This window comes from Xenopus tropicalis, chromosome 3 (assembly GCF_000004195.4).
Source record: "Xenopus tropicalis strain Nigerian chromosome 3, UCB_Xtro_10.0, whole genome shotgun sequence".
Taxonomy (NCBI): domain Eukaryota; kingdom Metazoa; phylum Chordata; class Amphibia; order Anura; family Pipidae; genus Xenopus; species Xenopus tropicalis.
In genome coordinates, this window is record NC_030679.2 from 13940229 (window position 1) to 13966722 (window position 26494).

At 41.4% G+C, this 26494-nt stretch overlaps 1 protein-coding gene across 1 annotated transcript in view; it reads left to right on the forward strand.

Moving 5' to 3' along the window:
• Positions 1–3306: 3306 nt before the first annotated feature.
• clint1 (clathrin interactor 1) overlaps positions 3307–26494 on the forward strand; it is a 41108-nt gene continuing 17920 nt past the window's right edge. The window contains 2 exon segments of the mRNA NM_001376917.1: positions 3307–3539; positions 25759–25863. Coding sequence (NP_001363846.1) covers positions 3499–3539; positions 25759–25863 — 146 coding nt within the window. The 5' untranslated portion in view covers positions 3307–3498.

Below are 26494 nucleotides of genomic sequence, written 5' to 3' on the forward strand. Positions count from 1 at the left end.
GGATCTGCCAGATATACCAGGCAGGTTGGAAAACCTGTTGGGAGAGGACAGCATGGGTGATTTGATGTGATCCGCATCTAAAAGGGCTCGGTAGGCCTTCTGCATGATCTGATTGTTGGCCCAAATCAGCCTTATTTAACCAAGTTAGGATCTCAACATATATGACCATGTTGATAAACACATACCAGAAAAATAAAAACACACAATAGCAACATACTTACAAAAGGTATACAGATAATTTTTCACGAACAATGAATTAAAAATTAACTTAAAAACATACATCACTTACAGTATATAATACATACATATAACATTACATCGAACATAAAACATTTAAAGGAGAAAGAAAGGCAAAGTCACTTGGGGGTGCCAAAATGTTTCTGTGTCCTGCATTTACCATTGTAAATCGCTAGTATAGGCAGAGACAGAGGAATAGGGCCCCGCAAGTGTGGGTGGCAAAGGGAGACTGGTGTTTCTGTGGTTATGCCCCTGGTGTGTTTTTGTATGTTTACTACAATTTTGGTGTAACTTAAAGGAGAAGGAAAGGCAAAGTCACTTGGGGGTGCCAAAATGTTAGGCACCCCCAAGTGACTTTAATCACTTACCTTTTACCCCGGGCTGGTGCCCCTGTTAGGAGAGAAGAGGAGGGTAGCAGCGATCGCTTCCTCCTTCCTGGTTCCCTGCGCGCGCATGCGCAGTAGGGTGAATAGTGGAACTTTAACAGAGAAGTCGGCTTTTCACTCTACTGCGCATGCGCCGACCGCTGGCATTTTCGGAAAGGGAAGCCGGAAGGAGGTAGCGCTGCACTCCAGGTACCCCGGGCTGGTGCTGGTGCTGGTTTTCTCCTAACAGGGGCACCAGCCCGGGGTACGGGATTAAAGTCACTTGGGGGTGCCTAACATTTTGGCACCCCCAAGTGACTTTGCCTTTCCTTCTCCCTTAAGTTACACCAAAATTGTAGTAAACATACAAAAACACACCAGGGGCATAACCACAGAAACTCCAGTCTCCCTTTGCCACCCACACTATTCCTCTGTCTCTGCCTATACTAGTGATTTACAATGGTAAATGCAGGACACAGAAACTGTTGTGTGCTGAGTGGGAGATGTAGGCTCTCAGACATAAACCCCCACAACACACAGCTGAAACAAATAAAACCCCCACAATGACACAATTAGGGTTAATAACATTTCTGTAAAAAAAAATACCAGCAGTCCTATACTTTTATCTTTCTTCCCTATTAATAACATTAGCATAAGTCATCTGTCATACTACCCAGGCTGGTAAATTACCGCTCAGGTGTCAACCCTATCTACAACTCACACAAAACTGAGGAGATACACACAAAGCAAAGACAAAATCACACAACAAAAGCTACATGGCAACACACACAAAGATGCAGAAACATTCATGAGACACAAACACTAAAATTTTCACTCACTAACAAGTAGGTCACCAAACACACACTAAACAGTAAGATTATTAGCAAATAATTTGCAGTAAAGGCCCCAGACACACATATAGGGCCACGAAATCCGATAGTTTCTGATGTTTGCAAAAGTCACGAAAATTCCGTTTGTTTGAATACGAAGATTTCGTACTTCTGATCTGAAATTTTCGTATTGAAACAATCATTTGCGAATGGCGATCCGATAGTCACTAAATATTTGTATCTGAACAATCGTCAATGGCGGGGAAACCTTTCTGACTGATCCTTCTGTGCATGATTTTGGAAGCCTCCCATAGGGCTCAATGGCACTCTGCAGCTCCAACCCGGCCCAAGGAAAGTCTCCCATAGGGCTCAATGGCACTCTGCAGCTCCAACCTGACCCAAGGAAAGTCTCCCATAGGGCTCAATGGCACTCTGCAGCTCCAACCTGGCTCAAGGAAAGTCTCCCATAGGGCTCAATGGCACTCTGCAGCTCCAACCTGACCCAAGGAAAGTCTCCCATAGGGCTCAATGGCACTCTGCAGCCCCAACCCGGCCCAAGGAAAGTCTCCCATAGGGCTCAGTGGCACTCTGCAGCTCCAACCCGGCCCAAGGAAAGTCTCCCATAGGGCTCAATGGCACTCTGCAGCTCCAACCTGGCTCAAGGAAAGTCTCCCATAGAGCTCAATGGCACTCTGCAGCTCCAACCTGGCCCAAGGAAAGTCTCCCATAGGGCTCAATGGCACTCTGCAGCTCCAACCCGGCCCAAGGAAAGTCTCCCATAGGGCTCAATGGCACTCTGCAGCTCCAACCTGGCCCAAGGAAAGCCTCCCATAGGGCTCAATGGCACTCTGCAGCTCCAACCCGGCCCAAGGAAAGTCTCCCATAGGGCTCAATGGCACTCTGCAGCTCCAACCTGGCCCAAGGAAAGCCTCCCATAGGGCTCAATGGCACTCTGCAGCTCCAACCCGGCCCAAGGAAAGTCTCCCATAGGGCTCAATGGCACTCTGCAGCTCCAACCTGACTCAAGGAAAGTCACGATACCAAAGCTTGAATGAACCTGAAACTTTCGTACTCGTTGCGACGAATCCGATTTTGGTGCGCAAATTGTCGCAAAGTACAAAAAAGTTGCGCAAATTAACGAAAATATCACCAAAAATACACAAAAAGTTGTAAACTTTAGAAAAAAATAAAACATTTTTGTATTCAGACCTGACATACTTTAATGAATGTGCCCCTTAGTAAGCAATGTTCACAGCAATGTGGCCTGAAAAAACATTTAACACTTATCAGCCACCTACACCACCACAGACACACGTACCTGTTGCACACAGATAATAATATCTTTTTTACATTTAGAACCAAAAAATGAAATAGAACATTCGCTCAGGAATGTTTAGAATGACCCTCCAGCTAGTTTGGTACTATAACTCCCTGCATCCAAAAATATAAGGGAGATAAGAGAAGTTATAAATCAAGAGCCGGAGGGTCACGGATTGGACATCCCTTAAAGATTTACTAAAAATACTTAAAAAACCTAAGGAAGCATAAAAATCAGACAAAACCAAAACTTGCATGCTCTTTAAATATACGCATGCGCAAGATACATCCCACTTAGGTAAAGAAGCCACACCCACCACTGAGCACGACGTGAAGGACTTTGACAGTTACTATGACGCGCCCAGCCAGGGACTCACCTACTTCCGGCGTCACGAACAAATACTCAGGCTACGTGGAACCCTAGCGACTACGGCTTGAAAAGACCAGACCGCAGTACGCAAGCGCAACAAGTCTGCGCATGCGCATTATAATAACCAGCGGGAACTTTTGTTTTAGTGCGCATGCGGACTTTGGAACTCAAACCTCGAAGGCGTTCCAGTACGCATGCGTGACGAGACGCCTTCCACGTTTCGCTCTCTGAGCTTGCGCGCTGTGACGCGTTCTTGCCGTGGCAGAGGCTCAGGTGCGCATGCGCGGTGTGACATCGGCAGGTCTCCGGTGAGAGAAAGTGTTTTAGTGTGTACGCTAGCGAGTCCCCGGGGCCCGAGGAACGGATTTGGGAGCTCAAGATGCTCAACATGTGGAAAGTACGGGAGCTGGTGGATAAAGCGTAAGTAGGAATGACGTGACAAGTTCATATGGAATGGATAGGCTTGTCTTCCTCATAAACAGGGCCTGTCAGGTGTCAGAGTGAGGCAGCCTCACACGGGGTTGGAAAAGGATCTCTGCCCCCCAAACTGCGGAAATAAAGTACATGTTTATTGAAATAACTTTACATGAGATGATAAACGTGTTTAGGGGTTTTAAAGTTATTTGTGATTGATTCTGAAAGCAGTGTTTGTCTGCCTGTTGTTGCCTGATCCTTACTCAGTGCAGCATAAGGGGAGCTGCCTTCTGCTAGATTGTGTCTAGAGCCTACAGAACATGAAGGGTTAAACGCATCATTTGCCTTTCAGTAAAAACTTGCAAATAGCCTTACATTTTGTAATAATATATGGTGGAAAGTCTCTTTCAGTTATGTTTTCTTTAACTATGGCTTAAATAACCTTTTACTACTGACTAGCATAAACTCCACTTTCAGAGCCGTATGCCCTGAGCCCAAAGGCCCCCTTTCCGAGCCGTATGCCCTGAGCCCAAAGGCCCCCTTTCCGAGCCGTATGCCCTGAGCCCAAAGGCCCCCTTTCAGAGCCCTATGCCCTGAGCCCAAAGGCCCCCTTTCAGAGCCCTATGCCCTGAGTCTAAAGGCCCTTGGCAGAGCCCTATGCCCTGAGTCTAAAGGCCCTTGGCAGAGCCCTATGCCCTGAGTCTAAAGGCCCTTGGCAGAGCCCTATGCCCTGAGTCTAAAGGCCCTTGGCAGAGCCCTATGCCCTGAGTCTAAAGGCCCTTGGCAGAGCCCTATGCCCTGAGTCTAAAGGCCCTTGGCAGAGCCCTATGCCCTGAGTCTAAAGGCCCTTGGCAGAGCCCTATGCCCTGAGTCTAAAGGCCCTTGGCAGAGCCCTATGCCCTGAGTCTAAAGGCCCTTGGCAGAGCCCTATGCCCTGAGTCTAAAGGCCCTTGGCAGAGCCCTATGCCCTGAGTCTAAAGGCCCTTGGCAGAGCCCTATGCCCTGAGTCTAAAGGCCCTTGGCAGAGCCCTATGCCCTGAGTCTAAAGGCCTTTGGCAGAGCCCTATGCCCTGAGTCTAAAGGCCCTTGGCAGAGCCCTATGCCCTGAGCCTAAAGGCCCTTGGCAGAGCCCTATGCCCTGAGCCTAAAGGCCCTTGGCAGAGCCCTATGCCCTGAGCCTAAAGGCCCTTGGCAGAGCCCTATGCCCTGAGCCTAAAGGCCCTTGGCAGAGCCCTATGCCCTGAGCCTAAAGGCCCTTGGCAGAGCCCTATGCCCTGAGCCTAAAGGCCCTTGGCAGAGCCCCATGCCCTGAGCCTAAAGGCCCTTGGCAGAGCCCCATGCCCTGAGCCTAAAGGCCCTTGGCAGAGCCCCATGCCCTGAGCCTAAAGGCCCTTGGCAGAGCCCCATGCCCTGAGCCTAAAGGCCCTTGGCAGAGCCCCATGCCCTGAGCCTAAAGGCCCTTGGCAGAGCCCCATGCCCTGAGTCTAAAGGCCCTTGGCAGAGCCCTATGCCCTGAGTCTAAAGGCCCTTGGCAGAGCCCTATGCCCTGAGTCTAAAGGCCCTTGGCAGAGCCCTATGCCCTGAGTCTAAAGGCCCTTGGCAGAGCCCTATGCCCTGAGTCTAAAGGCCCTTGGCAGAGCCCTATGCCCTTAGTCTAAAGGCCCTTGGCAGAGCCCCATGCCCTGAGCCTAAAGGCCCTTGGCAGAGCCCCATGCCCTGAGCCTAAAGGCCCTTGGCAGAGCCCCATGCCCTGAGTCTAAAGGCCCTTGGCAGAGCCCCATGCCCTGAGTCTAAAGGCCTTTGGCAGAGCCCTATGCCCTGAGTCTAAAGGCCCTTGGCAGAGCCCCATGCCCTGAGCCTAAAGGCCCTTGGCAGAGCCCCATGCCCTGAGCCTAAAGGCCCTTGGCAGAGCCCCATGCCCTGAGCCTAAAGGCCCTTGGCAGAGCCCCATGCCCTGAGCCTAAAGGCCCTTGGCAGAGCCCCATGCCCTGAGCCTAAAGGCCCTTGGCAGAGCCCCATGCCCTGAGCCTAAAGGCCCTTGGCAGAGCCCCATGCCCTGAGCCTAAAGGCCCTTGGCAGAGCCCCATGCCCTGAGCCTAAAGGCCCTTGGCAGAGCCCCATGCCCTGAGCCTAAAGGCCCTTGGCAGAGCCCCATGCCCTGAGCCTAAAGGCCCTTGGCAGAGCCCCATGCCCTGAGCCTAAAGGCCCTTGGCAGAGCCCCATGCCCTGAGCCTAAAGGCCCTTGGCAGAGCCCCATGCCCTGAGCCTAAAGGCCCTTGGCAGAGCCCCATGCCCTGAGCCTAAAGGCCCTTGGCAGAGCCCTATGCCCTGAAAACCCATTGAAAAAAGGGTGAGCAATAAAAGCACATTAAACGAACAGTCAGTTTTTACGTTAAAAACCTTTGGCAGAAACCCTAAATGCTTATCTAAATATCATTTGGAATCAGCCTCAGCCCTGACACTAACACCATTTGGGAGAGCTCTAAACATTATACACTGTAAAGATATCAATGAGTGACCTATGTATGTATGCATCTATCTATTTACACCCATGGGTCATCAGCTTCCCCTAATCGCAGTGATTGTCCTCCCTACAATATTATCATTAACTTGTATTTATAAAGCACCAACATATTCTGTAGCGCTTTACAATAAATTTGTTTATACATTGAACATACAGATTTACAAACAAAGCAACCAATAAAAGAGGTGAAGAGTGAAAAATAATCATCAAAAAATGGTACGCAAACCAATTATCCTCCAACTTAATTTAGGCACCCTGAGAAAAAAACACTGTTGTAAAGTATATGTAAAAGGAGCATGAGTTCTTTTTTTTCGTGTTTACTTTACCTTTGCTACTGATAACTTTCTTAGCACCACCACACCTCTGTTTAAATGTGTTAAATGGCCTTCCCAATATAGAAGCACAAATCTTGTTATGCAAGCTTATTTTTTTCTCTTTATTTTGCTAGTACCAATAAACATGAACCAGATTGTGTTTTTTGTAATAAAGTAAAATCAATGCTTTTTTATGATTAGTAGGATATATTCATGTGCAGCACAAAATATTACTTACTACTTATTACTTTTGATTCACTTTATTTCTTCAATATTACCCCAAGATTCTTGAGGGTAATATTGCATTCAGTATTGCCTATATACAAATATTGCATCGAATTCTGTGGATATCTACTTTCGTTATTACCTTGGAAAACAGTGCTCAGTTGGTTTAATATTGTACTCTTTGCTGGGATGAAATGCTTTTTAGGAAGCACTTAGATGAGATATGCAGGCACTCCGGAAATCCAATAAGGTAGAATAGAAGCTCAAATATTAAAGTAAGATCAAAAGTAGTTTATTGCTCATAGCCTATGATTAAGTGCCCAGATTGGCACGAAACGCGTAAGGCTTAGCATTTATGTGTATTCTTCAATAAACTACTTTTGATCTTACTTTAATATTTGAGCTTCTATTCTGCCTATCTCATCTAAGTACTTCCGATATGGCTCCCCTATGCTGAAGGTCTGGGGCATGAGCACCCGGACCAAATTTACACATGGGTAAGCTTCTTCTCTACTTCTAACGGCTTAGATCTATATATTTTGTATAGGAAATGCTTTTTGATGAGTTTTTGAAATGCTGAATCTGCAATTATGGTGACTATTGAAGCTAGTGTACAGAAGTGTGCACAGAATAAGCAATAACACAAAGTAGGGAAAAGAGCAATGCATTAACAAATGCATTTTACATACAAATGAATCATACACAGCATGTTTAAAATTTCCACTTTTTCCCCAGTAGCTTATAAAAGTAATAAAGGTTGCAACATATTCAGAAATTACTACTGTTATTCATGTGACTAACACACCATGGCACATAACCATGCCAGGTACACAGTGGTTTTGCAATTTATTTTACAAGATAGTCTTTTCCAGTTTTAACTATTTTAATATAAAAATGTATGATAGTGTAACATGGTAATGACTGAATTAATGCATGCCTTAAATCCTGCATTTAGTGCAGGCCCAGTTAGCGCTGTTCACTTTTTGCATTTTCTTTAAATCACAGTTTACAGAACACCCACGTTTACAATAGAGGTGCTAATTATTCGTTTAATGTGAAACCAAGTGGGTGAGTTGTTTTTTGTTTCCAGGCTGGAAGCAAATTAACTGGTAAATTCAAGTATCATATGCACAAAACAAACAAAAGAAGAAAAGCAGGGGGCTTGTAGTTTTGCCTAAAATATTGAAATACATTTAAAGGACAACTAAAGCCAATCAAAAGATAAGACTAGGAAACCATGCACCTTATGCATAACTGCCAGCTTTGGGGCTACAGGAGCCCTCTGCTCATAATGCGCATGTATTTGCACCCACGCTAAGAGCTTCCTTCTGGTGTGGACAGTTTTTGCCTGATAGGCCATGATAACTAGTAAGGATCATAGGGCTATGCTGCCAGACCTAGGCAACAAATATATCATTTCTAGAGTAACTCCACCTAGAGGTATAGTCCTACAGTCATTCATTAGGGACACACTTGATCCTATTTTTATATTGTGAGCCATTTTGGGCAGGACACTCAACACAACGGTGCCCAATCAAAGTCTTTTAACCCGGGCGATCGACGGGACGACTGATATCTGCGTGCGTGTATGGCCAGCTTAACTGTGTGGAAATTGAGGGGACCACACCTGCGCTTAAATAAGACCAACAAACTCAGGGCTAGACATCAGCAGAGCAAGACCTGATACTATGACTTATATACAGGGACATAATGCAACTAATGAGACATGCTTCTGTACTGTGGGGAGGTTTTATTTTGTTTTGATATCTCCATGTTTGGCCCAGGACCACTTCTGTGGGAAGGAATAATCAGCTCCTGTAAGTGGCCCTTCCCTGCCAGTATTTGGGACATGTGTGACTAGTTTTAACTTGCCATTTGCCTCTGAGTTATTGCGTGGTTAATTCATCAAAGTTAATTGGATGAATAGAATATCAGCAGCCATCAGCCATTTTGCGCTACAGCAGTCCTCCTTCATAAATCTAGCAATGTTTGGTGCAGAAATGTAGCAAAACAAAAAGTTCACAGCTGCATTCACCCTAAACAAATTTTTGTGGTGCAAGGTCTCCTAGATGTATGACAATGCCCCAACAATGCTTAGAAAATAGAGACTGCACTCAAACTAATTTTGACTGGGGAGCTTTGTCATTGTTTTGTGCCATGATTTTTGTGGGTGTATAGATTTTCCATTTACTTTAACTATAACTTTGCTCTTATTTGTAGATAATTTTAAAGGAGACCAAGACAACTAATGTTATGCCCATAGATAATGCTCCTTATGGGGCCCTAAAACACTAATATGCAGGAAAACTTCAAAATAACAGTGTACCAGTTCACCAGTTTTTCAGCCGCCGTCTTTTTTCCTTGTGGGTGCAAAATGTGCCCTATTGGGATAGGTATTACCTGGGTTGAAATTTGCTCTCTAAACAAACTTCTTATTGCCTGAAGAGGAGATGTAATCAATTATTATCAATAATTATTAGAAAGTTTTCCTCTACATTTTCCAGCAGAAAGAGTGAGCAAATTGTGCTTTTACAGAATTATTTTACTTGAAAGCACATTTCTAAACAATTGATTTTTATGACAGTAACTTTTGATAGTCATGAGTCTAGTGACCTGGCAGCTTTGTGGATATGGTTTAATTAGTAATTGCAGTGATTTTGGAAGTCGTATAGCAATAGCACTATAGCTGGAGGTTTCACCCAGTGGAAAGTGCGTTTCACTGTGAAGGTTACTGGTTTATTGCACTAATTAGATCAGTTATGACTTTAACATAACTTTTTTTAAGGCACTTTCCCTCAGTGCTGCAGCTTGACCACCATTTGGTAGATCAAACTGTATGTATATTTGCTCTTTAATGGAACAGCTCAGTTTAAAAAATATATTTGTAACCTTGTTTAAGGGGGCCCACCCCAGGAAGGTTCAACCTGCAAGGGGAGATTAAACCCAAAAGTCTGGCAGCCATTGGCTCAGTTGAAGGCGATCTGATTCTGACGTCAACATACTTTCTTGTGGGTTTGGGATAGGAAATGAAATGGCCAGGCCTTTGCGCTTCTCTGCCTTTTTGTTATGTTTGGGGAAGCAGGGTAGTATTGGAGAGTGTGGTATGCTGTAAGGGGAAGGTTCTGCAGGTGCCCTATGATAGATCTGGGAGCTTCTAGGGCTGTTTACTCAGGTATGGTAAAGCTTTCTGCAGAATAAATATAGCGTTCTAGGTGGCACTAATGTGGCTTTCCTTCTCCTTTAAAGAGATTTTTATAAAACTGTGTCAAAAGAGTCTCAGAATGACAATTGCTGTTTTTTTACACTGCTTTTTGTACACCATTTCTACCATGCATGCCTCAGTCCCATTCAAGGCAGTGCTAAAAGTTAGGCTTGTGAAAAAGGCAAATGCAAAGTTAATTGCTAGTGTATCTAAAGTGCCTAATGGGATATAATTGTAGAATCAAGCTATCTGTATCTGGGTTGTTAGCCCACATTTACATTTTGATGGGTTTAATATTTTACCGCATCATAAAATCCAACTGCTGTCTTTTATTGTGTTCAAGCCGGATATACAGCCTGCAGTGTTCAGATGGGGCTGTGACAGGCCTGACGGAGAATTTGTTTGAGATTTGTGATTTTTGCATCTTGAAATTTAATTGCAGAGGATAACAGAGTCCTGTTTGTTTCTTGGATCTGTGTTTCCTGGCAAGTTTCAAAACCCGGTTTTATTTGCCATACTGCTTTCCTTTTTATAGTACAGTTTACGAGGTTGCATCTCTAAAAATGCCTGCGGCGGTAATGGAATTCAAAACATAAAGTATTTGTACATAATTATTAAAATTATTGGAAAACTCTGTATCTATCTAGTTGTTAACTGTTGCTTGCAACATTCACCCGACTGAAAGTATTGTATTGTATTGAGAGCTGTTATTTCCAATAGTACTTATAGCAAACTTCACTGGTTATTCATGCATATTGAATCCCTGTACAGTGAAGTTGTTAAGGTCTTATTAGCAAGTGCGGTAAAGTAGGCAAATTGTAGTTTTTGGTTGCAAATCACCATGTTTTTTTTGTTTTTTTTTTACCAACACTTTTTTCCCAGAATTCCAGTGGTATTGCGGCTTCCTGCTCTGTAGCACCGGCGGCATGCAGTGCACCAAAGAACTTGGGGATGGCTTCACTTTTGTATGCTCCACCTATAACGACATTTATGTCTGAAACGCTTACTGCTAGTCAGTTGTGTTCATGGACTCAACCCACAAGAAATCACCAAGTCCAGACTGATTTAATTCTAGGGTTTGCAAGCACCCAGTTCATCTGTGCATTAGTGTTTGCTGCAAGTTGCAAGATGTGTGTGGGTGCCAGTAGCCTAATTTTGGTATATTCAAGTCTAAACACAATTAAAGGGGAACTGCACCCAAAAAGGTGTTAAATGCATATTGAAAGAACATGTATTTCTAAGCAAATGTCCAATATTAATTTTGAATTGTGTGGATGTAATTGCTCTTGAAAACAGGATCTGCCTGTCTCACGGATTCTGATTCTTGAAACAGTGCAGTCAGTTTGTTAATAAGCTGGCTTCTGCTACATTGTTTCCGGATTCAAAGCTAGTAATGCAGAGACTATAAACAGCCAATCAGATACTGCTTTCAATAATAGTTACATTTACAAAAAGCAATAAAGTAAAAAAAAAAAACCTTTTAATAAATGTACAAATAATGAAAGTTGTTCAGGATCAAATTTTCTTTCATTATGAGAAAAAAAGTTTTTGGGTGGGGGACCTTTTTTTAAAAACTCACAACTTTCCTGTTTTACCGGAATATTTGGTGCAGTGGCTGTTGTTGCACTGATTTGCCCTTTGTACCTAGTGATAGAATTCCTTTGCACGCATTACAACAAGAGAAACCAGTTTATTTGCAGTGTAAATAATTAGCTCAACACATTTACAATATATAAGAAAGCCTCTGATTTATGTAATTGTAAATTGTGGATTTGGCTTTGGTAACACTAGCAGGTGCGCATGGTTTAAGGGCCTAGGCCAAAAAGATAAAACCTAGAAAAAAAGAAGAAATCTCTTTGAAGTTAAAGGAATTGTGACTGTATATGGCCCCACCTTTAGGTCTTATGACTCCATAAACAAGCCATGTCCCTACTTGCATGTATGTTGTGGTTACTAACTACTGACTGAAAGATACCTTTGTATCTCAAAAACAAAAAGGTATTGTAATGTTTCTTTCAAATCTTCAGGTACGCAAATCACTTGCTTTAAGATACCATGGATTTCTTCCACTTTTATATGGTCACAGAACTCCTCAGTGACTTCTGTAATATCTTTCTAATTTAAAGTAGAGTGTCCATTATCCCTTATACTACATGGGTGATACTAAAAGCCCTCTGACCTATTTAACCTGGCCTTGAGTCTTGTGCCTTCAGTGTTCCCAAACTGTAAACAACTCTGGGTGCCCATAGTGAAGGCTAATAAGAGTAAAAATAGCATAACAATGGGAATTTATCTCTATGTACACATGTTTAGTCTCTGTTAAACGATCATTTGTAGGGTTTTCTTTGATTTGTGCAGATAGACCTTTATTATGACATTGTTACAAGGTTATTTCCTTGTGGTGACTGTGCTAGCCTATGGATCAAATGGGCTGAGCGTGTAGGAGATCCTACATACAGTATGGCTGCCTTTCAGAAAGGTACGGTATTTTTCCCGTTAACGCACATGGTATATTAGTTGTCATTACTAAATGTTTATAGTGCATCATTACAACTGGAAAAAAAATCTATATTTATTAACAGAATAAGGGCAGTCTGAGCTGCAACCGGCTGCAAAAAATTTGTCATCTTACAACCAAGGCTTTGGGGCCATTCCCCAGATAAAAAAGGGTTACAAGAAATGGCTCTGTGGGATTCATTTTTTATATCACCAAGTATTGGCTTATTGTACAGGAGCAGGGCTCTAAAACTGGCCATACATGCACCGATATTATTGTACAAAACGAGCAGGACAGAAAATTTTGATCTGGCGCTATTAAAGGCGCCCGAGCAAAGGCAAGCGTTTAGGGCTGAATCGACAGATGGGGTAGAATTCCTATTGTTTCTACCTACATATGTGACGATTCAGCCCTGAACGTTAATGGAGGGTACAAACAATCTTTTCTGCAACCATCATAATTATAATGTGTATGGCTCCTTTACTCATATGCTTCCCGATCTCATGACTAAAGGATTATGTCCCTGCTTGATAAAGTGCCAGCAAATACCTTGCGTTATACATAAAGCATGAACCCAAGGAGGAGGTCTGAGCCTGATCTCTTAGTCTGATTAGAGGCTTATTTCACTATTAAACAGGAGGCAGGGATTTAAAGGTGCAATAATGCCATCAGAGTGAATTAAAGGGCTCTTATTTTGAGATTTTAGTGATTGTGTAAATTATATAGCTTGAATTAAATGCTAAATACAATTAAAAATTAGTGTTATTTAAAATTTAATTGAATATTAGTGAATACTTTATGGCAACAAATACAGAAGAAACCCTATTTCTATTCTCTGTTCTAAATAAAGGGGCAGTTTAAAGTCACTTAGAAATTCAGAAAGCTCGGAGAGCACAAAATGTTCAAAAAAACTATTCTGCTGACACTTAAAGGGTTAATTTTTTTCTTTCTTTTTTTAAAAAAAAATCATGTTTCCCCTGACTTTGCAATTATTCCTGGTTATCATATCACTTTTCTTAGAAAGACATGAATCTCATGCTGTAGATCTGTAAAAAAAAAATAATAAAATGGGTAGAAAGTATATTCACATAATACCCCGTGCAAGTTATCTAAGATTAAAATACCTGATGAATGGATTTTTGATTTGCCGTTGCAGCAAAACCCACTCCGGTGCAGCTCTCCTGCACTGCTGACATGCCTGATGAGCCAGGAACTGATAGCACTTTGTCCTTAGGTTAAAAGAATAGAAGGCAGTGGCCCATGGATGACTTTGATGTGTATCTGGCCCCCGTCATGGCCTCAGCCCCCTTGTAGCACGTCAACAATTGTGTGCTAGGTTATTATGATGAAAACATCTCTGCATCAAACGGCAAATTAAAAATCTGGCACAAAAATGCCTGAATGGCGTGCATGTTAGCTTACCATTGGGGTGAAGCTAATGTGCCTCCCCATTTTCTGCCCCTCATTTATACAGCACTGACCTAAAGGTCCCCATACACGGGCCGATTGTAGCTGGCGATATTGGCCCCTTAGACCGTTTCGGCAGCTTATCGGCCCGTGTAAGGGCAGCAACAACGGGCCTGCCCGATCGACTTCTGGGCTGAAATCGGGCAAATATTGATTGGGCAGGTTAAAAAATCTAGTCAGATGCGGTCCCCGAACTGACTGCACCCATTACCGACGTTATAATTTGATCTTTTGGCCCCAGGGCTTATTAGCCTAAATTCACCCGATATCGCCCACCCGTAGATGGGGATGTTGGGAGAAGATCCGCTCACTTGGTGACCTCACCCTGCGAGTGGATCTTAACATGTATGGCCACCTTTACACAGTCAGGGCTGTATCTCTGGGGCAAGGGGGCAGGTACAAGAAATGTCAGATTGCAACCATTGCTTCTGTACCAGCTCTGGGCCACTACAGCCCTCTAGCAGGGAACTATGCTGTGAAGAACTATGAAGCCCTGGATTATTACTGGTATAGGGCTGCTGAATCTCTAGGCTGGTACAGTACCAGCACTGAACAAGTCTGTCCTTTATTTCCATGTCTGATTCAAGTGTCATATAGTGAAGAAAAAAAAAAGACATAATTATGTCTATAGGTAAGATAATAGGAAGATGCCGCACATAGTGCTGGGAATAAGCATTGGTCTCGTCTCTTGCACTTGTTATGAGATTTTTAGTCAGTAGAATGCTCAGTGGTGAATTTTCTCACATCTATAATGACTTTTTCAACAACTTCTATAACAAAAACAGGGGGTGCAGTGGGACAATGATTGTGTGTTTTTGTAAGGGGGTGTAAACCCAAATACAAAGCTATTGGGGTAGGGAAATTGCTTATTTCTGGTGTACTTCCAGAGAACAAATTTCAAAATAACCGCTGTGATCTTTTTCCGGAAATTATCCTTCTAACTGGAGGTGAAACTAGGTTTACATGGAGTTGCCAAGTATCGCTGGCATTACTACTCTTGCATCACCACTCCGCAGAGGTTGCCGTGACTTACAGAGCTGTCAGACCAGTTTGTGCACATTGTGTCTCTGGGGGAGAGAATAAGCCTTAGTCAGTCCCAGCGAGGAGCCTGACCATCCCCAGAGAGAATAATGTTACCGATACTGTGATTAGTATGTGATTAGCGGCATCAAATGATCGCTGTGATGGATGTTGTTCTGACATCACTAGTGTCATATTGCCCGCAGCAAGAATTTATACTTTCTCCATGATAATGATTGGTTTGTGCGTCTCAGGAGCTGCTTTGAATTCACTATTATTTCTAGAATATGGGTATATACCCTTGCTTGTTACCCTTTAGTTATACCATTATTATTCAATTAAAGCTGTCATTTAAAATATGTGCTTCAGGCTGCACTGATTTCTCTAAAGCCATATTGTATATACCTAAACAAAATACAGTCAGTGTGCTTATTTTGTACAAGGTTTGCCAACAATTCAAAACCCAAAATCCTTTTTTTCTTTACACATCCAGACCCATTATAAAAGCATTTAAAATCCCAGCTATCAATCATATATTGCCTGCCCCTAAGGCATAGAGGTGGGGCAAACAATTACTTTCCCTTTCTATTCAGTACTCGGATTCCCCCTCCCTCCTTACCATATAATTTTATATCCTGTGCATGGACATATGCATCAGGTCCCCCATTCAGGCACATTATTTTGGGGTGATGCAAAGTTTGCCTTAATAACAGTGCCCACAAAATGGCACCTGCCTACTTGCTGTGATTGTGTTATTCCAAGACTGAAGGAAACAAGATTAATATTGTTAAATATTGTAAGTGAAGTTTATTTTGCTTGACAAACAAAATAGGAAATAATTTGGAATTATTTCTTAAGGTGACAGGCCTTAAATTTCAGTGATTTTATTAAACTGATAATGATATTGGGTCACAAATGTCAACTCGCCAAAATGCAGTGGCTCATTAGCTGCGACCCCTATTTTTATTTCTTGGACCTGACTAACTCAATGACCCATGGGCTGTGACCCCTCGTTAGCTACAGCCTCCATTTTTAATTCCTGAACCCGACTTACGCGAAACTTACTAGTTTTCCCAACCCTCCCATACATTACTGCAGGGTAAATGACTTCTTCGACTGCTGTAATACGGCACTTCCAGAGGCTCTTGAGAACCAGGACACTAAGGGGCACATTTACTAAAGCCACGAACGGGCCGAATGCGTCTGATTGCGTTTTTTTTCGTAATGATCGGTATTTTGCGTTTTTTTCGGAAAAATGTCGCAACTTTTTCGTTACTAATACGATTTGTGCGAAAAAACGCGAGTTTTTCGTAGCCTCTGAAAGTTGCGCAAAATCTGGCGATTTTTCGTAGCGTTAAAACTTGCGCTTTTTTCGTAGCGTTAAAACTTGCGCGAAACGTCGCACCTTTTAAGTTTTAACGTTACGAAAAAGGCGCAACTTTTCGTGCAAGTTTTAATGCTACGAAAAAATCGGCAGATTTTGCGCAACTTTCGGAATGGCTACGAAAAACTCGCGTTTTTTCGCGCAAATCGTATTGGTAACGAAAAAGTCGTAAAGATGCCGAAAAAGTCGCAAAATGTTCGTTTTCAAATCGGAATTTTTCCAATTCGGTTCAGATTCGTGTCTTAGTAAATGTGCCCCTAACTGTCCTCAATGGGCATCTATCCCCCTAAAATTGCTTCCCCCACCAAAGGCAAGGGCTACAGTGTTATGCGGGAGGTCCAGTTCAGGCAGCCATGTTGTGGCACCCGCATGTACATAATGAGCAAATACTACAGCTCACACATTATGCACATGCGTGTGACATAGGAAGATGATTCACATTCACCGCTCCTACGTCACACACACATGCGCATAATGAGTAAACTATTATTCCCCCCCCCCAAAAAAAAATTAAATTTTAAGTATGCTGATAGTGTGCTGTGTTTTTTTTACTGTGTTATGTGGTTGTTTGGTGTGATGAAAATGATGAGCGGCCACGTTATCCAATGGGGATTAACAAACTCGTATTTATAGATGCGCCCAAAGCCTCACTTTCACTGAACCCTTGAGAAAGCGTAAAACAAGTAAGGTTATCGTCACACCAACGCTACTGACTCGAATTAGAATTCCGTAGATGCTCTCCCAGTGAGTATTTTGCTATATCGAAGTCTGATTAAAGGGGTGTGACGTTATGGATACCTGGCCAGGTTTTGGTATTTTACCTTTTAAAGTATTTTTTTTACTGTTTGGGGCATATATCTTGTAAATACATTTTTTACTATACTGTATGGTGATTTCTTTCAAACCATTGGATATACTGGCCCATTTTTTATAAAGATGGAGAATGTTACCCTTCATTTTGTAGATAAATGCCCTCTGTATATTGCTGAATCTGTATGTTGCCCTTTATTCTGTAGCCGAATGTCTTTTATGCACTGCTGAATTTGTATATAAAACCAAATGAGTCCATATAAGTGCAGTTTTTATTGTAATAAACTATTTAATAAAAGGGGAAAAACTTTTTCAAACCCTTTTGGAAGTGTTTTATATTTAAGAGCACTGTTACTAATAAATTCCAGAGTTAACTGACGTGTCCTGTCTGTTTGCCTTTGAGACAATAATGTAATTGAATGTGTCTTGTTTGTCTCTTGTATTTGTACCATTGTTTTTTTTGTATACAAGATTCACATGACTATACAGTGACATGGGGACACAATGTCCTGTCCCTCATTTCTCTCTCTAGGTCAGTGTTGCCTTTGTTCACTCCTAAACACTGTCCTGTTACCACAACTTGGGTTAAAGGATGCTGAAGTCCTGCTAAATATACTGCCAGTTCCTATGCGTATTCTCTTGTATTATTATTCATCATTAGATTGCACCCATTTGTCTCAACCTATTGCTGGTTAGCTGGGGACTGTAAAAACAATATAGAGAGAAAGAGGTTATATTTGACATACTCATACTATTTAAACCTCAGTGTGTAGACTGTTGCACTGTATTATTCTGCATATTTTCTTTTTTGTATGTGGCCATGTCATTTTACCCACTTGCTGTGCAACAAGAATTCTTCAACTGTGCGTCCCATTTAGGTAGGAAAACTATATACAGGTATAGAACCCATTATCCAGAATGCTCGGGACCAAGGGTATTCCGAATAAGGGGTCTTTCCGTAATTTGGATCTCCATACCTTAAGTCTGCTAAAAACTTAATAAAACATTAATTAAACCCAACAGGATTATTTTGCATCCAATAAGGATTAATTATATCTTAGTTGGGATCAAGTACAGGTACTGTTTTATTATTACAGAGAAAAGGGAATCATTTAACCATTAAATAAACCCAATAGGGCTGTTCTGCCCCCAATAAGGGGTAATTATATCTTAGTTGGGATCAAGTACAAGGTGCTGTTTTATTATTACAGAGAAAAGGGAATCATTTAACCATTAAATAAACCCAATAGGGCTGTTCTGCCCCCAATAAGGGGTAATTATATCTTAGTTGGGATCAAGTACAAGGTGCTGTTTTATTACTACAGAGAAAAAGGAAATCCGTTTTAAAATTCTGAATTATTTTATTAAAAAGGAGTCTACGGGAGACAGGCTTTCTTTAATTCGGACCTTTCTGGATAACGGGTTTCCGGATAAGGGGTCCGATACTATATAAAAAAAAAAAAGAAAAAGAAAAATTATTATTTTTCATGATATAGGGATTTATAACAAATTCAATCGATTCAGAAAGTTCTATGGAGATTTCTGACTTATATAGATGAAAAAAAAAATACATCAAGCAGTAAATTAACAATTTTTTAAAGCATTACAGCAGAATTACCGCATACTTTAGATTCCAAAGCCAAAAATCCTGGAATATTAGGTTTATTAGGAAAAAATACACATTCTGCCGAATCCAAAATGGATAACCATGTCTTTCTGCTTCTAAGTACCAAACAGTAATGCCTTTCTGAACCTATCAGTTTCTACGAAAATTCTTAAAAGTTGCCTCAAAGCTTTCACTTTCAAGCATCTTATCTCCCACATAGCATTAGGTACCAAGATAAAACACCCTAAATATGAAAGCCAAGAACAGTTCGATGCCTATTTTGCATAGGATTACCAAAGTATCTGGCATTTAGAGAAAGGATGTAAATGAATACAAACTGCCCCAGAGATAACTTTATCGACTGAAAATTCAACACATTTACTGCATTTCTGTGGGGTAAAAACACACAAAAAAATTTCAGCCCCCAAAACCATATATACAGACCCAGTCCCTATATATTTGGAAAGTACACATTTGGATGAATTCAAAATGGGCACCCATGTCTTTCTACTCCAAACTATGGAGTTGCAGTGCTTTCCCACAGTTGGTGGTTTTGATGAAATACCTAAAGATAGCCTCAAAGCTTCCACTTTCAAGCATCTCACACATAGCAAGAAAAAGCATCCTAAATATGAAAGCCAAGGGTCCACTGAACAGTTTGATGCCCATTGTGCATAGGATTACCAAAGTATCTGGAATTTAGAGACCCAAAAATGAAGTTAGTGCATACATATTTCATGGCATATATTTCTACTACCAAAAAACACACCACCTGAGTTGTGTGGTAAAAGTGGGAAATAAGTAAGTTGACCCCAGAAAACCTCATATTTTCAGAAAATACACATTCTGCCAAAATGGGTAAATATGTCTTTGTATAAAGCTAAACTAAATATGTAGATTTTAAGTAATTTCTGAAAATTGTCTCAAAGCTTGCATTTTACGCCATTCTATACCCCACATTTTATACCGTATCAACATAAAACATTCTAAATATGAACGTCAGGGGTCTACAGAACAGTACACCATAGAAAACAATTTATTTTCCAGAAGTACTCATTGTGACTAAACAAAATTAGGTAGATACAGAGGCACCCAAATGAAAATAGTGCAAGTGAATTTTCACGTCTCACGCTTGAGCTGCTGCAAAATAAGCACCCGACGTGTATTATGTGTAACATATCGACTTAAAACACTCTAAATATGAACACCAGGGGACTACTGAGAAGTTTGATGCCCATTGTGCGTAGGATTAGCAAACTATGGGGCCCATTTACCTACTCACGAACGGGCCGAATGCGTCCGATTGCGTTTTTTCTTATTGATTGGTATTTTGCGATTTTTCAGATAATTGTCGCGACTTTTTCGTTGCCATTCCGAATGTTGTGCAAAATCTGGCGATTTTTTCGTAGCGTTACTACTTGCGCGAAAAGTCGCGACTTTTTCGCAGCTTTCGCGCCGAGTACAAAAGATTCGGATTCATTCAAGCTTCAGTATGGTGACTTTTCTTGGGCCAGGTTGGAGCTGCAGGGTGCCATTGAGTCCTATGGGAGGCTTCCAAAATCATGCTAAGTCTGAAAGTTTCGCCCGCCGCTTACGAGCGCTCAATACGAAAAAGTCGCGACAAGATATGAGCGCATCGTAATGGCTACGAAAAACTCTCGTTTTTTCGCGCAAATTGTATTGGTAACAAAAAAGTTGCGACAATTTCCGAAAAGTCGTAAAGGCGCCGAAAATTCGCAAAAAATACGAAAAAGTCGCAAAATGTTCGTTTTCCAATCGGAATTTTTCCAATTCGAATTCGTGTCTTAGTAAATGTGCCCCTATGTGTTGTACAGAGGCACCCAAATGAAAATAGTGCATATGAATTATAACTTCTGGCGCTCTGGCCGCTGCATTATAAGCACCTGGTATGTGTATTATGTGCCATAAAACCCCCTAACAGTACGGAGACCCTAGAATACCATATATTTTCTGAAAGTACAATTCTGATGAAGCAAAAATGGGTAAATACTTTCTACTTTCTACTGCAAACTACAAAGCTTTGCTAAACGTATCGGTTTTTATGCAATTTCTAAAAATCTTTGCAAAGCATGCATTTTTCCTCATTATATACCCCACATTTAATAACTTATCAGCATAAAATATTCTAGATATGAATGTCAGGGGTCTACTGAACAGTTTGATGACCAATATGCTTAGATTTACCAAACAATGTGGCATGTAGACGCCCCAAATTGATCTATAGCAGACAAAGATTCCATGGGCAAAAACAAGTAACATTGCCGAATGCAATAAAATCCCTTTCCAAAAATATCAGTGCTTTTTTTTTTTCTTTTTGACTAGTGAAATCTGCAGTCAAAATCACAGTTTCAATATTTTAGCTTGGCAAAATCAAAGTAACAACACCTATGCAGAACTGAAAATAGAAAAAATAGGATATAGAAAAATAGAAATCCCCTTTAAGTGCCACCAAATGTAGAATCTACGTTATTAATTGTACCAATCAAATTTGGGGCTGCTATATCAACTCTTATACTACTTTTTTTTTTTTTTTTTTTACATACTGTAACCTAATGTTAAAATCCAAGTAAAATTTTTGTAAAATGTTTTCCTGTACGAGTGGAAGTGTGTTGGTGAGCACTCTGTGATGCCCTCTTGTGGCAGCTGATAATTTTGCAAGACTCATCTCTCCTCACAGTTTGTTGATTGTGGAGCATGGGCATTACTCAGAACAAGGTATATTCACCTATGACTTTACCCTCACTGACATTTGTATTTTGAGGCTAAAATATTCTCTAGTGCAACTTTAGAAATGTTATTTTCCATGCCATGTCAGATAATTATAAAAATTAGCTTCTGCCTTTGTTATTAATGGTCTTATCTTTTAAACTGCCCAGTGTTTAATTATTCCCTCGAAGGCAGCCTGACACGGAATATCTAAGATTTATTGGTACCTAATATTAACTCCATGTAGGCTTAGAACGAGAGTCGTACCCTTAACCCTCAGGACTGAGTAGATAGCTTACTGAACCCTTGTATGGTGCCAAATAACATATTCCCTGACCTATAACTGGTGGGGCCTTGGACATATTGATCAGGCTATCTGTATTTCCTTTCACATGAGGCCTCTGCATACTGATATCTGTGTGCAGGTTTTTTCCCTATGTGATCCTAATATTGGTCCAAGGATCAAGTCATTGCATAATCCCAGTTTGACCCACCACCTGGATTGTTTGGCAACCTTGCCAAATGACCCAAATATTCTGGTGTATGACCAGCTAGTGGTAAGTGCACCAGTCAGAGGAGAATCTTCAGTTGTATGACCAGTCGATTTTCTGACCGATGTTGGATGAAAAATTGCTAGATGTGCGATCATTCGTTGCCAACTAATCTTACAATAATTTGACGCATTTGTCGGATCGCACTGAAATTGGCCTTTTGGGGGGGGCGGGGTGGAAATCTTAACGTGTATGACCACCTTTACATGTAAACCAGTCCAACTTCTTTTGAGCTGTCTTACTTGCCCTTGAATTTTATTTGCTTTCCTTTGTTCATCAAAGACTCACATATATATATATATATATATATATATATATATATATATATATATATATATATATAAATATATAATAGTGTGTGTATTGTCCCGTGTATCGTATCCATGTGCTAATGCATTATAAATGAACTAGGAAAGGCCGTAAAGAATAAAAAAGTAAGACTGGTGTAATAGGTTCCTGGAAATGAAGCCTCGGCTACCTCTCCTTAATCCTTCCAGGAAAGCCAGCATGTGATGTACCCAATTATATCCTTCAGGCTCCCCTACTAATTTGTTGGTGGTGAGAGCAATAGCGCATTGCAACATAAAAAGCATGGATCATCTGTCAGTGTATTCCAGCCACAGCTGGGATTTTCAGTGTGATCTCCTGTTCCTAAAGGGGAAGGATACTGACTTTATTGGTAGGGATTCATTTCTTACATTTCACTTAAAAAGAGAATAGTTTGCTTGTCATAAGCACAAATCTTTCCTTAAGAGTTGTACGCCTGCCAAATAGTAATCCCTATGTTTTTTTTGGAATGACACTTGTGAGTGTCTAAAGACAGTCATACAAGTTCCATTTTTCTGACCAAATATTTCTGATTTAACTAGATTTTGATAATTAAGGTCCATCTGTAACTTGTCTAAGCCCTGTAGAAGCATCAGCTTCTGTGACAGATGGAACATCAATTTCTGATGATGTTTTGATGATTTCTGAAGCCCTGCCTAAGCTTAGCTTCTCAGAAGCAGGCTAGAGCCCACTGAGCATGTGCAGTGCCACTGACGCATAAAAGATGCCCTTACAAGATCCAAGATGGGGAGCTGCTAGGGGCAATTGTAAAGGTCTGGATCATTACTGTTTTAGGGCTGTGGAACCTCACGGCTTGTAAAGTAAATTCAGTATATAAAACAGCATTTCTAGCCACATTATTTTTCAAGATTTGTATCATACTGGATAATTGGTGAGCATTGAGCAAGTTTATACTGAGAAAAGAATATGCTGTCACACTGTGTAATTCAGCATTATGTCGGGCCCTGTATTACCCGGTGTAATGAAGGCACGGCTATTGGAAACCATTTATCATCTGTACAGCCAGAGGTTCCCGCAAGGTATTTCTTTGCTCAGCTCCATAAACTGAATGTGCTTACGCTCATAGAAAATAAACCTGCCCTGTTTGCTGGGTCTCCCACGGTGAAGAGGTTTAACTTGCTCACAGAACAGGGTCAGAATCCATATGCGAGGGAGCCCTGTACTCTATGCGCCGTGATTTATATCCTGTCACACAGGCCTCATTCCCCGAGAGCCAGGGCTAAGTGCCAAGGATCTGCCACTGCTGTACCAAAAAAAATAAGGGGAAAAAAATGTGAGTCCCCTTGTAAGAGGCCCCGGCTATCCCAGAAGCACAACCACCTCCCCTAATGCACTGTATTGTATCCTCCAATATCACTCTGAAATTAATCACTGAAGGTTTAAATGCTAACGAGCCTCCATGGCCTTTTCCCTACACAGTCTCCACATCTGGATGCAAATCCTTCTTAGCACTGAGGTCACCGGGACCCTGGGTATATGGCAGAGCACACAGGCTGATTTCTAAATGGGAAAGGAAGAGAAGGCTGGGGTCCCCCTCCTTCCAAAGGAAGGGTTTTTAACATTTGTTTCAGTTTTCCTAATTGCTTTGGAAACATGCCACCCGCATCCAGTTTGTATTCCTTAACCCTTCTGTGCAGTGCTCCCCCCAAGGTTTATATTGTGTGTGTTTAAACTTATTGTTTTTCAAGGTTTATTTATACACATCAGTGGGAGCTGCCATACCAATCCATATAAAAAGGCTGATATACGAGTAGAGCACAAAGTACACATTTCAGACTCCAACTGCCATGTTTTTCCCAGAATTCCAGTCTAAAAGTGGGTGCTTATTAAGTTATATCTATTACAATTACTGCAAGAATGCATGTGCTATTTGGCTCGGACATTTTTATGAGTCTCATGCGAGTCACATAATATTCAGTGTACAGCGGCTATTGATGAAAACCTTTAGTATAACCTAGAGGGGTCCAGACCGGTGATAATTCTCTGTTCTCTAGCGCCAATGTGTGCCCTTGCATACGATTACTGGGAACAGGCAGGGTGTGCGCATAGAGGCTCCTTGCAAATACAAGAAGTGGATGGGTGCAAATACCTTATTAGAACATTATCAATGGTAATGGTCCATTTTAGGGAGTGACAATTACGTTTGTTCATTATTGAGCTCTGAAATTTCAACCATAGACTCCAGTGCCCTCTGCTGGTAAGCTTTACATAGGAAATATTAGAATGCTTGGTTGGACTTGCTAAACAATAATGTTTGTACAGAGATACAGGCCAATAGCACCCAGGGCCGGATTCTTGGTCTGCAGGTAAACACAGGCCGAGAATTCACCCCGCGCTCAAAAAACTTATTGATTAGCCTGCACCCAAAATGATTGGATCATTCTGATTTAGCCCAACTGAATAAAGATATAATAATTTGGCACCTTCAGGTGTCATGGTGTACCCATATAAATAATAAATATTTATTAAGTTCATGTATGGGACCTGTTATCCAGGATGCTCGGGACCTGAGTTTTCCCAGATAAGAGGTCTTTCTATAATTTGGGATGAAATACAAGGTACTGTTTTATTATTACAGAGAAAAGGGAATCATTTAACCATTAAATAAACCCAATAGGGCTGTTCTGCCCCCAATAAGGGGTAATTATATCTTAGTTGGGATCAAGTACAGGTACTGTTTTATTATTACAGAGAAAAGGGAATCATTTAACCATTAAATAAACCCAATAGGGCTGTTCTGCCCCCAATAAGGGGTAATTATATCTTAGTTGGGATCAAGTACAGGTACTGTTTTATTATTACAGAGAAAGGGGAATCATTTAACCATTAAATAAACCCAATAGGACTGTTCTGCCCCCAGTAGTTGGGATGAAATACAAGGTACTGTTTTATTACAACAGCAAAAAAGGAAATCCTTTTTAAAATTAGAATTATTTGTTTATAATGGAGTCTATGGGAGATGGCCTTTCTGTAATTTGGAATTTCCTGGATAACGGTTTCCGAATAACAGATCCCATACCTGTACATACACATTATATTGCTATGTTGAGTTTTTCTATTTATTAAAATATCAGTGTTTAAAGTATTTAAAATCAGCACATAAGAGATCACCTTTAACAGTTTTATAAATACCAGGCAAATACTATGCAGCAGTATTTGCCCTGCTGGGTCCATTCATGTAAGCGTTACCCTTAAATAAAAATGATACTATAAGTTAGTGTATAATAGTAGGTAAATTGATCTCCTGCGGTAAGGCTGAGTCTGATCGTGTTTTATCGTAGCCATGAGTCATTTATGCTGGCTTAATTTCAATGGAGATTTGAACCCCTGGTCTCATTTTTATTGTGGGATCCTAATGTAATAGAGAAAGCTCCTCACATAACCTAAATGCGTTGTAAGGTGTCCTCAGGGTATCTCCAACACTAAGTATAGCCCTTTCCCATGCTGTAGAGGTATCTCATTAAGGATCCCAGCAGTGTCATTATTAAGTCTCTATGTGTGGCTCTGGACTGGCGCTAATCACCTGTGTTTTCTTCCCTTCCTTTTGCAGCACCAATGTGGTCATGAATTATTCAGAGATCGAGTCTAAGGTTCGAGAGGCGACCAATGATGACCCCTGGGGACCTTCTGGGCAGCTCATGGGAGAGATAGCCAAGTAAGTAATCACTGATGCTTCAGGAGGAGCAAAAAGCATTATTATATGGAGTTAGAAATGTACCTTAAAGTGAAGGGCTGTGAAAAGTTTCTACTGGGGTTTTCTAATTCTGGCTTTTAGAGTGCATTTGATGACTTCTGATTGGCTATGATGGAATGCAGTTATAGCAGCCTTGTAGCTTTGGGCGCTTTCAAGCTTGCCCAAACAAGCTCTAGGAGCATTTGCCACTGTCCCCTGTACTTACTAAAAATAAACATGGACATCAACCGTTGCCGTTACCTTAGGGCAGTTTCTCCGTCTGCACAGAAATGCTGATGGAGAAAAGGCCAATCCGCTCCCTTCCAATCCGTGTTCTGAAGGTACTGATGAAGAACCTCTTGCTGGAAAACCCAGGTCCCAAGCATTCTAGAAGAGATTGAATATATCATGTCCTTATGTGATGAGAAAGTGCAGTTTCCTGCCCAGCAACTCATTTACTGCCAGCAGATGTACATTTTACAAGCCCAGTATGCAAAGGGGGTTACCCAGCTCCATTCTCATCTATGTGAATCCACCGGTTCCTTATTAATGAGTGTTAACATTTAATAGACTTTTGCAGGCCCAGAACCACTGGTGTATGTGTAACGTTCTG